The sequence below is a fragment of the Helobdella robusta genome (assembly GCF_000326865.2).
Source record: "Helobdella robusta unplaced genomic scaffold HELROscaffold_76, whole genome shotgun sequence".
NCBI classification, from domain to species: Eukaryota; Metazoa; Annelida; class Clitellata; order Rhynchobdellida; family Glossiphoniidae; genus Helobdella; species Helobdella robusta.
In genome coordinates, this window is record NW_008705432.1 from 97,091 (window position 1) to 110,613 (window position 13,523).

General features: G+C 32.9%; 3 protein-coding genes across 3 annotated transcripts; 2 read left to right on the forward strand and 1 right to left on the reverse strand.

Moving 5' to 3' along the window:
* Positions 1–877: 877 nt before the first annotated feature.
* On the reverse strand, positions 878–1,622 carry HELRODRAFT_90040 (hypothetical protein; the record flags this gene model as incomplete). Its single annotated transcript, XM_009031574.1, has 2 exons — positions 878–1,252; positions 1,413–1,622. The coding sequence occupies 2 exons, from the start codon at positions 1,620–1,622 to the stop codon at positions 878–880; spliced, it is 585 nt and encodes a 194-aa protein (XP_009029822.1).
* A 2,606-nt stretch (positions 1,623–4,228) lies between these two features.
* HELRODRAFT_194415 (hypothetical protein) lies at positions 4,229–8,309 on the forward strand. The gene is made up of 4 exons (XM_009031586.1): positions 4,229–4,606; positions 4,744–7,264; positions 7,533–7,587; positions 7,913–8,309. Exons 1-4 carry the CDS (start codon positions 4,567–4,569, stop codon positions 8,081–8,083), a joined length of 2,787 nt encoding a protein of 928 aa, XP_009029834.1. The 5' UTR covers positions 4,229–4,566; the 3' UTR covers positions 8,084–8,309.
* A 356-nt stretch (positions 8,310–8,665) lies between these two features.
* On the forward strand, positions 8,666–13,515 carry HELRODRAFT_186169 (hypothetical protein). Its single transcript, XM_009031587.1, has 15 exons — positions 8,666–8,771; positions 9,190–9,350; positions 9,473–9,596; positions 9,764–9,874; positions 9,978–10,035; positions 10,142–10,335; positions 10,460–10,531; positions 10,711–10,792; positions 11,092–11,198; positions 11,345–11,524; positions 11,640–11,736; positions 11,849–12,006; positions 12,152–12,250; positions 12,426–12,578; positions 13,099–13,515. The coding sequence occupies exons 1-15, from the start codon at positions 8,700–8,702 to the stop codon at positions 13,252–13,254; spliced, it is 1,824 nt and encodes a 607-aa protein (XP_009029835.1). The 5' UTR covers positions 8,666–8,699; the 3' UTR covers positions 13,255–13,515.
* Positions 13,516–13,523: the final 8 nt, after the last annotated feature.

The following is a 13,523-nucleotide window of genomic DNA, read 5'->3' on the forward strand; positions in this document are numbered from 1 at the left end:
AACACATACGAAGAAGGAACAATCAGAAATATACAATTGAGAGAATTCTTTTCGGAGTTTCAAATATCGAATCATTGAAATGAAAATATTTTAGCATAGCAAGCAGTCGTTGAACTATTGAATTCATTGATATGAAAGTTAAAATGTTGAATAGAACAGATGGATAAAGAATATATGAATTAATGAATGAACGAACAAACAAATGATTGAATCTGATGTATCAGGAATGACAAAATGCAAACGAATTACAAAATGTGAACAGTATTATAAGTTTCGATGAAAATAAGTTCAAATTTATATTTTGAAATTGAATTAAGTCATTTAGAAAGATAAGCGGCACGTAGATGAATACCTAATGTTAGAAGATTTAAAGCCCTTAAAATACCCGTTAAAATATAGATCAAAGATTAAGACACCTAACTCATACATACATATGTGATTTGATATACATATATATACATATATTTATTTCCCTATACATTAATATTAGCACCAGCATAACCATCATGACGTTTTGATTAAAATTTCTTCTGAAAGTCCCAACAACCCATCTACACCATCCATCATCATCATCATCACTTTTTCATCATCATCATCATTACCACTATCATAATTTTTCTTCGTCATCATCATCATACTCTCGTCGCCAGCATCAACCATCTCCCTTAAGACCATCTTGCTCTTCCTATTCAGACAGATTTTTTGCTTGCAATTGTTCTTCGTTTTGTTACGAGTGATGTTCTTCCCATGATCTTCAAATGAAGTAAAATTGCCGGAAAAGTTTGTTTCATTCCCGACTCCACCACCACCACCATCATCATCATCTTCTTCTTTTGCCATCTTTGATAGTTGCACTAATGTTGTGGCAGCATCATACTCAACTGTGTGATGATGATGATGTGACGATGATGATGATGTAATAAGATGATGATGATGATGTGATGATGGAAGTGTGATGGAGATTTAATAAAAAAAAACCTTTATTAGAGATCTGACGCATTTTTCCATCTTGAACGTCAGTGCCATTGCAAACATCAACACAATCGTCATCTACGCCTTCCTTATGGCATTCACGCTTCGACTGACGATGATTATCATTAATGACGTCACAGAAATTGGTCTTTAGTTGTACCTTTCCCCAGCTGTTGATGTAACTGCTGCTGTTGATGTGTGGATGGAATGACAAGCAGCTGACAGCTCTGACGAGTTCTGAATGGCACCTCTCGTCAACACACCACTGAGACTTCTTACCCTTTTGTGTCAGTCAACAAAAATGAAAAAAATTAAATAACCATTCAAACTTTTAAAAGTTCAATTAAGGAATATTTTAAAAAATTTCCAAAGACAACGTCAACACCAACATCCTCAACAACAACATCATCAACAAAAACTCCAGTAAGAACATCAAGAACGACCTCAATACCAATCTTCTTGAAGCACTTATTGAGTGACAAATTATGCCTAATTGAATTCTTCCATCCCGATCTGACCATTCGAAAGTATGGAAAGTTATCGAGGACCCAGTCATAAATTTTTTTAACGGGCAATTTTTTATGAACTGAACTTTCTATGGCCATAAAAATGATGATGGTGAATGAGAATGGAGGTTTGTTTTCACTCATCATCTTCTTATTCATCGTCACATCATAATCATCATCCTTCACATTTTTTCTCTTTTTTTCAAGATGTATGCCTGAGGGCATGTAGTTATTTCGTTTTTGTTGTTGCCGATGTAGTTGTTGACGAATTTTATAGCTGTTCAAAACGTGGTTAGTTAACTCTCTAAAATTTCTCAATTGACTTTTCACTTTGCCGTGACTGATGTTGTTGCGATGTTGTTGATGATGTATTTGTTGGTCTAGTTGGTGTCGTGCATTTTGTGACCTGTTGATGTTTCTAAGAAGGTTAGCATCTTGCAGCCATGATAAGTTTGTGAGGTCATCATCCAAGAAGTTGTTGTCCTGGTTCATCTCGATGTTGTTGTTGTCCTGGTTCTTTGATTATTCCATCACTGAATTAAAGTAATAATTAGAGAATGAATAATGAACTAGAACAACAATATCATCATCATCAACATCGTCACCATTAACATCAACAACAACAGCAACAACACCCACAACAACAACAACTCTAATTATAAGATGATGTTCTGCCTCAGACGAAATAATTAATGAAATTCAATCTACAATGAAGAAGATGCAACTGAAATAGTAATTGTGATGATGAAGACGACGACGATGAAGACGATTATGAAGACGACGACGATGAAGACGATTATGAAGACGACGACGATGAAGACAACGAGAACATGTGTTCGTTCCTCAATATTTTCCCACAGTGATTGCATTGAAAGTGATGTTGTAAAACTTTTATCATATGTACTTGATGCATTTCAAGATGTTGTTCATTATGATGACGATGATGGCCGTAAAAATAATGATGATGATGTTTATTTGTTCATTCATCCAATTATCGTTCTTTCATTTGAACAACCTTTCATTCACTCATTCTTCCAACCAACCGACCAACCGACCAACCAACCGACCAACCAACCGACCAACCAACCAACCAACCAACCAACAAACCGACCAACCAACCAACAAACCGACCAACCGAAGCAACAAGCAGACAGACAGAAGTATTGAAGAAATTATTTACAAGCAAACAGTGCAAAGAGCAGAAACTTTCATTTCATTGGAATTTTTATTGAATCAAATGTTTGCTCGCCAGGAATGCATGAAAATTCTTTCTTTTTTTAATTGAATAATAAAAAATTTCTTCAAAACCCCATTTAACTTTAAATTTATTTTCAATCCAAATGAACAGCAAATCTTAAACGACAAAAGAGTGAATGCAGTTCTTAACCTTAATATAAAATCTCAGGGATCATCATCAACACAAACATCTTCGTCCTCGTCATCATCAAAAACCTGATATTGATGTACAGAAAGTATATTACACAATGCCAACATGCATTATTCGCACTCTGCACTTTCAAAATCATCATCATCATCATCACCACCATCATCTTATTCTCCATCATTATCATCACTGTCTCCATCGTTATCATGACAACTCATGACTAACAAAAGCTTTTGTTAGCTAGCACCTCGTCACCATGGTAACAACTTCATTCAACCATTCTTCCATTATTCAATTGTTTGAGTGTGTGTGTGATGCTGTGTGTGTGTGCCTTGCAAAGCGTTATATCAAATTAAATGCTCGTCTCTGGAGCTGGTGAATGAGTGTGTGCATTCATAAATGACAATTCAGCGTCTGTATACTGATACTCTGTCTAGCATGTCTTCTTGCATTATATTATATGAGCCAGGTAGTGCAGTGGTGAATGTATGACACACCTGTACATATAGATATCTGTTTGTATGTGTGTGCGTACGTTTGTATGTGTATATATATGTATGTATGTGTGTTTGTATTTGTGTATGTTTGCCAAACATTGTTTGGGCATATTGCAGGCTTGAGTAATTTGTATGGTTTGTGCGTGCAGGTTGATGTATTTGTATAATAATACATATATTAATTAATTGTTATAATTAATTAAATATTAAGCCTGCAGTTTATAATTATAAATATTATATATATATAATTTTTATAAAATAAATTAAATTACCATGGCAACATGATTACACAGTATCATTTCTCTATTACCATTGTATTGAATTTAAAAAAATAATTATTCTTTAAAAGTTTAAATGAAAAAAAAAATTATTTCATGAAAAATGTCAAATGTCCTAACTCCCAGTCCTAACTAATCCAATCCCTAACTTTTTAATAACTTATCTAACTAACTAACTAAATTCAAACGACTACTAGTCCTAGAAAACCTTAAAATTAAATTAAAAGTAAAAAACATGGCATTGGAAGAGAAGTTTCCGTGTGAAATAAACTGAAGGCGTTTGAAATTCAAAATTATTTTATGAAATATCCTTCATTCAACAAGTTTTGAACGCGAATTCATAACGAACCAACCGAGAAAAAGTTTAATTGCGGACAGCAAAAAAAATTAGGAACTTTAGTGGAAATATTCAAGCGTACCCGCGCTAAAAACATTAAATAGCTCATAAAATAAAGCAACCAGTGAGTTATAAGTATAGAATTAACTTGCGTGATCGTAATATTTTATTCTATAGGGCATGTTTGTCTCATGTTTAGCATTGCATGCTTAGCATGTGAATTATTTTAAATTGAAAAATTTAAGTTTCAGTGTTTATAGTAATGTTTGAGCTAATTTTAGTCAAATAATTTTTTCAAAGTATTTTCAAATGAAGCTCTGCGTCATGTCTGTTTATAAACAAAGTAATCGATCAATATATCCATCTGCCACGAAAACATCAACCAATTCACTGAATAACAGTATGAATTGAGAACAAGAACGCGAAACAAACATTCGAGGACGTTTTTTAAATTAAATAAATAACATCAATGAAAAGAAACTAACTATAAATTCAACAATTCTCATTTTATACAAAATAAACAACAAGCAATTAAAAAATTTGAACAAAAAAATAAAACAACATATCAGTCATAATTAGTTAAACATGAACCATGCAAACTGATTTAACTCTTGGTATGTGCGGCCTTCGAGGTCCTAGGTATCAACTTTCAAACACAAAATTGATTTCATTTAATTCCTCAAAATAATGATCAAAAGTAAAAATTTCGAAAATATTAAATTTGCATCAGCTAAATTTAAACAAAACAACTTTATTCCGATTCGACCAGCCAAACAGAACAATCTTTCGTCACCAGAAGGAACTTCTCAACCGCTGAATCAGTTAAGCAATCAAAACAATCAAGCAGATAAGGAGAGTGAAGAAAAAGAGAAGGTGCCTAAAAATGAGCAAACTTTAAAAAATTTCAAAAAAGATACTTTTGCGAACTGTTCATCAAAGAAAGATCATATCAAAATAAATACTGAATCGGCCAAAACAAATGTAAATTCTATTCAGCCAAACCATACTACAAAAAGTGTAACAAATTCACCGAACAAACGTAATGAAAATACGACAACCAAAATTGGAAGAATAAACTATTCGGTTATTGCAAAGCAACCTCCATTTTTTAACAAGCAATTACTGAAACCAGAAAAAAAAACAGTTGATAAAAAGTCTCCAATCATTGAAGAATGCACATCTGTGAAAGACCAGTGTAAAGCATCCGAACGTCAAATCAAGCCATCAATAAAAACATCAAAAAATGAAATTGACGAGAAAAGAATTTCTTCCTCCCCCTCCTCAAAAAATTCTTCCCCCTCCTCCTCAAACCACGTCATTCAAATTTTTAATTCAACAAGCCAGGAAACTGAAGCAAAAGATTCACCCAACTGCAACTCCAGTTGTCAAATCATGCCATCTAATGACACACCGAAAATAAAAATTTGCTCCAAACATTGTAGTCGGAAAGATTCAAGAGGCAGTTTGAAAAATAATTCAAGTGAAGAATCGTTCCCAGTTAACAGAATTAAACCAAAGAAAAAAGTATCAATAAAAAGTTCTGTTCAACCTAAAAAAAGTGAATCAATTACATCAATTTCCTCAGCTTCTATAATTGACTTGGTTTCTGGATTGAATGAACAAAGTCCTGATGGCATCAAACGTTACACATATTCTTCACCGAAAGTCAGAAAATTGGAGCAGCTTAACAAAGCTAAAGAAAAAATAAATAGACTGTTGCTAAAAAAGTCTTACGAATCAGATGAAATTAAATACAAGAAGTGTTTCAGTCCCAACATTAACAACTGCCAAAAGGATAGCAACGATGAAAATCTGACTTTAAATAGATTGAAGGAAGGCAAAATATGCTGCGATGATAATCTGAGTTTTGTTCCAGAAGCTCCTTCCAAAGCTCGTAAACAAAGGCCAAAACATGATCCATATAACTTTTATCTTCATTTTCAACGAAAAGAAAAACTAAAAAAAAAGAACATAAACGAGGAAGAGAATATACCAGATGTCGAAGATCAAAGTTCCTCTGACGTCGATGAAGAAATGAACGAACCAATGGTTGTTACCAAAAGACATTCACGTCGCAATGAATCAGTAAATAATTCTTATGATTTCAACAAGAGAAAATTTGCCTCAGATGATTCAATTTATTACGATGTTGATGAAGGAAAGAGTAGCAACAACAGTAGTCTTAGACCTCCATCGAAAGGTTTGAAGAGGGTATCGTATGCGTCGTTTCGCGAACCTTCCCCACCAAGAAGGAGGAGAAAACGTAGTTTATCTTCAACTGCCTCAATTAATCGAATTAGAAAGTTAGAAAATAGACAACTGAAAAGGAAATTGAATCGACTGAGAAGACTGAAAGCACGGCGAAGTATATCAAAATTAACGCGGATATCACGACTGTCACGTCTATCGCAAGTTCCGTCATCGCTGAAAACAATCAACTCTGAACTTATTAGAAGAGCGAGGAGTAGAGATCGGCGTAGAAATATGCAAGTTAGGAAATTAAGTGCCATGCTGACAAATATGAGAAACAAGCAAAGGCGCAATTCTAACAGAAGAATTTTTAGAGAATTGGAACAAATAATGCAAAAATTAGATGAAAGGCAACATGAAAGGTACAACGAACATCTACGAAACAAAATGATGAAGAGTGAAAGTCAAACAGCCAGTGTATTATCTGATATAAAAAGCGTCTTAAATAAATTATTGGTAAAAAGTTCTGAAAAAAAATCGACAGCAAAGTCTTCTTCTTCAAGCGCTGAATTAGGTAACATTTTGAAACATTTACTCGATAGAAGCATCAACGCTAAGCGAGAAGAAAGTCACAGTCGCACTCGCGAAGACGCAAAAGCAGCTATGAAGAAACTAATAACAAAAATAACGCATAAAGTCGTTTCGAGAATGGAACAGAGGAATAAAAATTTGCCTGGTCCACAAAAAGAAATTGACCCGAACAAGATTTTGAAAGCCGCAAAAGCCGTCCAAAAGCATTTAAAATCCTTCATGATGCAGAGGAGAGGTCGCGTTGACGATCTCTTTAGTGATTACGGACGCGGACCTTCGAGAAATAGCCTAGACGAACTTTTTTTGAACGCCTACAACCGAGGCTTGTACCAGAGAGGATTGAACGAACAATTGAGACCAATCATGCAGGTCCCGTACTCAATGGCGGCTCCTCCTCCAGCGTCCGTTCACATGCCTCCTGCTCCCGTTCACATTCCGGTTATTCCATCGTACGCACATCATAGGCCAGTTCTCACGGAGGGTGATCTTCTTTATGCTAACCCATCGAGGTTCATTCTATTGTTTTTTATTCAATTTTATTATTCATTCTATCATCTAACGTTCACTTCCGATTTGTTCCCGTTTTTTATTTATCGATTCACAATTCATAGTTTAACATCAAACTGTCCACAGCAATACTTATGAATGATGCATAATGACAGATATCCTAGAAAATGACAACTATTGCTTTAGCATTTAAAAAAATTTTTGGAAGCATATTTGAAATAATAAGCATTTAAATTTAAATCACAAGTATTCATTTATTTCGTTTGTTAGAGATTCAAGTAGAAAAAGTGGCTATAGAGGCATGAATTACCCAAACTTTAGTTCTGTAAGTCATTTATATTTTATTTAATTTCTATTCGTTCTAGGTTGTATTATTAAGAAAAATAGAATCAGGTGACCATTACAAGTCTTTATCAGATCTAAGAAAGAGTAGGTATTCCATTTATTTTGCCTTCGTACGTTTATAATTTTAAAATAAACATTTTTTTTATATTTAGACAATTTTTCTCATTAAATTGAAAACTTTCATGACACGTCATGTTCGCCTGATTTTATTATTAACAGTTTTTAACACTTATATTAACAATGTAATGATTATTATCGCACGAGCCATGACTATTATTTAATTGCTACATATAATCACAAAACAGGTTCACTCCTTGCCTCACTGGCGCAGACCTTCCTTGTTTTCTCAGAAGTATCTGATTCCGAGACTGGCCCCCCCTCGACCTCTTCCTCTACTAAAAGCTTCCAGACATCCAATTCTCTCTGCTTCTTGTCTCAGAAATTTGAGATCACCACTTTTGAAACGTCGAATTTAAATAATTTAATTTTTGTAGACTTGTTAGCACTGTAGCTCTGTCTTTAACCTATAGTTTATGACTTAAATATTATTTGTTTGCAGTTGTGTAAAGATTTACCACTCTACCTTTATACACATTTGATGATCTTAGAATGAACTCATATAGGTAATACACGTAAGATTTTGAATGTACATTATCATATCTTAACTTTAATGGAAACGTGAAAATAAAATTGTAAAGTTCAGATTATTTGTTTTGACAACTTTGACTGTAAAATGATGAATGATTTTCAATAAAAAAGTTTTGATATGTGTTTAACCAGATGTATGTAATATAAATATGTACTTGTAATTGACATGTACACCTATATAACATTTTTATTTCATTTTATTTGAAATTTACAGATTTTTTGCATATTTCTTTGAGCAGTAAAGGCAAATAAATTAACAAAATAGATAAAAATGAAACAAAAACTCTTACAAAGGATCTCACTGAAGCTAATTTTATAGGCATTAATAAGAGCCACCATGTAAAAAGTAAATTTCGAAACTTATCGCCATCTATCAAAACCAAAAGGAGCTAATAAGATTTTGCCAGTTAGTTGAACCCCCCCGATAAATACAGATGTTGAAAAATGTTCGAAACAAGTTCTCGTAATTTTTTCAGAATATCGAGAAATGTACCGCAAATAACCCACATTATTAAGGTAGCAAATTAAATTGCTTTTTTTGTTTTGTATGAATTTTGCTTTTTTGTGTCTTTTTGATTTTTATTTTCTTTCAAAAGTGTAAACTGAAAAATGTGCCATGATTAGTTAGCATTGATTATAAATAATAATCAAACAAATGAATGCTTAATAATAAGTAAAGTAAGTACAGTAGTTTGTTTAATAATTAATTTACATTTTTTGGTTTGTCGTTTTTTTTGATGTTTTGGTGATGTTGTTGGCAAGTTTTATATAAAATATTATAAATCTTTAATAATCAAATAATCATAATGTTATTACAATTACACTAATTACTGTTAGTAGTTTAGTCTGGTTAGTTTAGTGTTAATCAAAGATTTGTATTACTTGTTACTTATCAACCAATATTTAATATTGAATAATTAATTTTATTAAAAAGTTGTCAGTGAATGCCACAGCCAGACCTCTTCCAAGAATAACCATCCCTCATCAAATCGTTCAATCTTTAGAAAAGGCCAAGTATAAAAACCTTTTAAAAGACATCAAATCAAAACCAGTGTATGACAAGAGTCAGAGTAATCTTATAATATTATGCAGAAGGTTTAATTGTTTTATAATAATTTCATTTTTAAATGGATAAAATATACATAGATAGTTTTTTTTGCATCATCCTATAATAATCATATAATTTTATTTATTATTATTACAACATCATTATAAAGGACAGAGTTCAATCACTACAGAGGTCAAACATACACCAATTTCACACCCGAGTGTTTGGCCTCACGGGGATGGAAAAGCAAGAAGTCAAAAGGAGATTACATAATTATCAATCCCAGACAAGGGGTAAGTTGGTTACTTTAAAATTAAAAGTATGATTATTAAAAGAAATGATTATTTTAGTTTTTGTTATCACTTGTATAGCCTAATATTTTAATTGTAAAATAATTTGATATTGTAATTTCATGTTTATATTAATTTTATGGTTCAATATCTTTTTTTTTAAATTATAGCTGCCAGCATTTGCAGATGAAGATTTGCCTTCATTCACTGATTTGAAATTATCAACCAGTCTCATTAATGTTTTGAAGGAATACCAAATCATTCAGCCCACAGTTGTTCAGGTTTTTATGCTTTCCAATTTGCAAAATATTATGGTGTCATTTTCTACAACCACATTAAATATTATTTATTTGAAATGTTATTTAATTATTTAATTTAAAACAGTCCAAAGTGATTCCACTGTTGGAAAGTGGTAGAAGTGTTCTGTGCGCTGCTGAGACAGGTGTTTTGCAACATTGCTGTTTTTTATCTAACTTTTGAATGTTCAAAAAGTGAATTTTAATTGTAAAAGAATAAAATTAAAAATATGTTTGTGTTAAAACCTTCAGGGAATGGAAAAACATTGGCCTACCTGCTGCCGATCATTGAACGAATTTTAAAACTAAATAAACTAAATAAACAAAATTCAACAACAACTAACAACAATGGTGATGTTGATGACATTACAAGGATGAGAAAAAGATTAAACAGTCCAGTTGCTGTTATCATTGCACCATCTCGAGAACTTGCAGACCAGATATATGTCAATTTTTTTTTATGTTTTAGATTTCAATAGCTGGATGATTCAATTATATTTTGTCGATATTTGAGAATGAAAATAACACATCATCACATTACATTTTCACATTACATTATCATCATCACAGTCAGTTGCAAGAGATATTTCATCATCTTTGGATGTCAGAGTTGATGTTAAGTGTGGGGGAAGAAGAACACAGGTTGATTGGTTTGCTGATCGGTTTGTTAATGGATTGATTGATTTGCTGATTTACTTTTGATTTGTTTGTGGATTAATTGATCGATTGACTGACTGGCTGGTTAGTTGATTAGTTGGTTGGTTGATCACACACGCGCACACAACTTCACACGTTCACATCACAAACACAATTTTCCACAGTCCATATTGAGAGAGATGCAAGTTAAGCCAGTTGATATCTTAATTGCTACACCTGGAATCTTGTCCAAACTTTTATCTAATAGTAAATAATTGAGACCTTTATATATTTTAATGTTATTAGCAGTTTATTTTTTTAAATTATTCATCTTTTATAATTATTCTGTTTTACTCTTTTGCAAATTTTAATTGATTTTGAAGATGCTTTTCTTATGTTTGACTTTATACTAGATATTTTGTAATTTGTTTGCTATTTACTTCTGTGCTGGAATCGTAAGCAACGCCAACATGTTCGATGTTTCTGCTTTCATTATAATTTTATTACTACTTCATCCTAACATCACACCGTCATCACATTATCATCACATCATCATGCCTTTACAGAGTTTTACAACTTATCTCGTCTGAACACAATTGCATTCGATGAAGCAGACACATTGTTTGACGAAAGTTTCTTAAGCATCATCTTAAACATCGTCAAAAAATTAAAAGTGCATTCTAAATTATTTGTTCTTTCATCATCATTTTTTTTGTTTGTTAATTGTTTGCTTTCAATTTGTTTCTGTTTCTTTATCTCGTTTCAATATGGCAGCCGGAAAATTAAACCTCAAATGAAATAATGTGCCGTATAACACAGGTCTCAACTGAAAAGCCAGTAATAATAAACCCCAGAAACAATGACGACTGTGTTAATGATGATGAAGATGTTGGTAGGGTTGCAAGCAGAAAATTATTGTTAAATGGCGGCTTGCAGGTAGTTTTTGTTGGAGCTACCATGCCTAAAGGTCTCCAGACCAAACTGAATGAAGTTATAGATGTTGGTGTTTTTGATAATTTTTTCTGTTATTTCGTTTACAGATATTATTTACAACTTGCTCTCTTGTTAAAAATTTTAGTTATGAATTTCAAATGTTCAAAAATTTTCTCACCAGATGGAAAGTGTGGAGGTTGTAGTTACGAATTATCTTCATCATATTCTGCCTCATGTTCATCAAAAGTTCGTTAGGTTGGGACCTGCTCAGAAATTAGGTCGTTTCCTCTGTTGTTATTATCATTATTATAACCTATAATAACATTTCTTGTGGTTGTAATTGTAAATTGTAGTTGTCAAGTTACAACTTGTTATTATTTCTACCTTCAGATCACCTGTTGAAGGTCCTAAACGGCAACCTTAACCGGCCTGACCCAATTCCGACCATCGTCTTCTGCAATCAACCTGACACAGTTTCCTATCTGGGTCACATGATGACGTCACGCGGCATCAATCACGTTACCTTACACGCACAAATGCCCCAAATAGTCAGCGTTTGAGATATTTCTGCAGAAATTTTGTTCAATAATTTTCGATAATGATTAAATTTCTTTCACGTTGTAATCGCATTGAAAATTAAACGCTTGTTGAATTGAATTTCAAAGTATTAAAATGAAAAACTTCGTATTTGAGGTGAGGGAAGGTAGGTATGAAACGTTTGCATCGGGTGAATCAAACCTCCTCATCGGCACTGACCTTGCCTCCAGGGGACTCGACACGACTCGTGTGCGCTCACGTTATTTCATTCATTCGCTTTTTTATTTAGATTTTCATAGATTTTAACTAAGATTTCTGTTTTTGATTTAACATGTAAACGTCAAATGCTGGGCAAGAAACTTACAGGTAAAACTTATTATATTAGAAATAAACGTTAATGTCGTCGTCCTCATCTCCTTCCTTCTCATAGGCTCAGCACGTTATCAACTACGATTTCCCACACTTCATATCTGACTACGTGCACAGAGCGGGCAGAGTTGGTCGGGTTGGCAGCCCCCATGGATGTTTCGTGCTCAACTACGTCGTCAGGCTGTGGGATGTGGAGTTGATGTGGAAGATTGAGGTGGGAGTTTGTTTTTCTCTGGAGCAGTTCGTAACAAGGAAGGAATGGTCACCTCGCTGTTATCTATTATTATATCTTATTTTGTATCTTATTGAAACAAAAGGCGGAGCCTGTAAGATGCAAAATATGATTAGATACAATAGAGATCGCCATGCCTTGATTTGTTGTACTAATATTTTTAGTGATTCTTCAGTCAACAAATAATTATATTTTAATTCATTTTTGGTTAAACAATGTTGACTGACTTTATCTATTTTGATCGCTTTATTGAGTTAGTATATTAACTTAAATCGAGTCTCAAATTTTTATATGTTTCTAAATTAACGACTTATCATCATTGCTGCCTAGATTGTTAACTGATTTTTGAGTAGTCGCCTTTGTATCGCTGTAATCATAATATAGGTCAGGTTCATCATTGCGATTCATTGTTTAATTCATTATTCAATTCATAATTCACCACACAATTCATCATATCGTAATTCATTGTATCATAGTTCATCATGTTATAATTCGCCACCAGACTTCAGTACGTCGCCGAACTGAACTTGCAAATGTGAATGCAAACATTAAGAAAAAACTGGTTGGACTTCATTCCCTCAAGATGTCGAAACTTTCCTCTACTGCCTCTCACGGCCCTCATGATATTAATGATAACGATGGTTATGATTTCATATGAAGTGTTATCATTTATTACTAATACCATTACTACAGGCGCCTCTTCAACTACATTTATTTGCTTCTTACCAATTTTGTTCCCAAGAAGTTCTGGCACGATGATGTAAATAATTCTCTGTTGTGTTGTCTTATGCTTATTAATGCTGGTTGCAAATTATTATTAATAGACAAGTAAATGTGTGATTGAACGATGTGATAATTATTTTATTTATGCGCATATACGAACCGAAAAAAATGTCGGTCGGCGTCATCTATTATTTTATTTTATGC

Bases quoted from the DNA above. Each gene is read 5' to 3' on its own strand.
- HELRODRAFT_194415 (XM_009031586.1), top strand. From the start codon at position 4,567: ATGCAAACTGATTTAACTCTTGGTATGTGCGGCCTTCGAG. The intron at 4,607-4,743 runs GTCCTAGGTATC...CGATTCGACCAG, and splicing joins TGGTATGTGCGGCCTTCGAG to CCAAACAGAACAATCTTTCG. The intron at 7,265-7,532 runs GTTCATTCTATT...TTCGTTTGTTAG, and splicing joins CTTTATGCTAACCCATCGAG to AGATTCAAGTAGAAAAAGTG.
- HELRODRAFT_186169 (XM_009031587.1), top strand. From the start codon at position 8,700: ATGTTCGAAACAAGTTCTCGTAATTTTTTCAGAATATCGAGAAATGTA. The intron at 11,525-11,639 runs GTTGGTGTTTTT...TTTTCTCACCAG, and splicing joins AACTGAATGAAGTTATAGAT to ATGGAAAGTGTGGAGGTTGT. The intron at 11,737-11,848 runs GTCGTTTCCTCT...TTCTACCTTCAG, and splicing joins GGGACCTGCTCAGAAATTAG to ATCACCTGTTGAAGGTCCTA.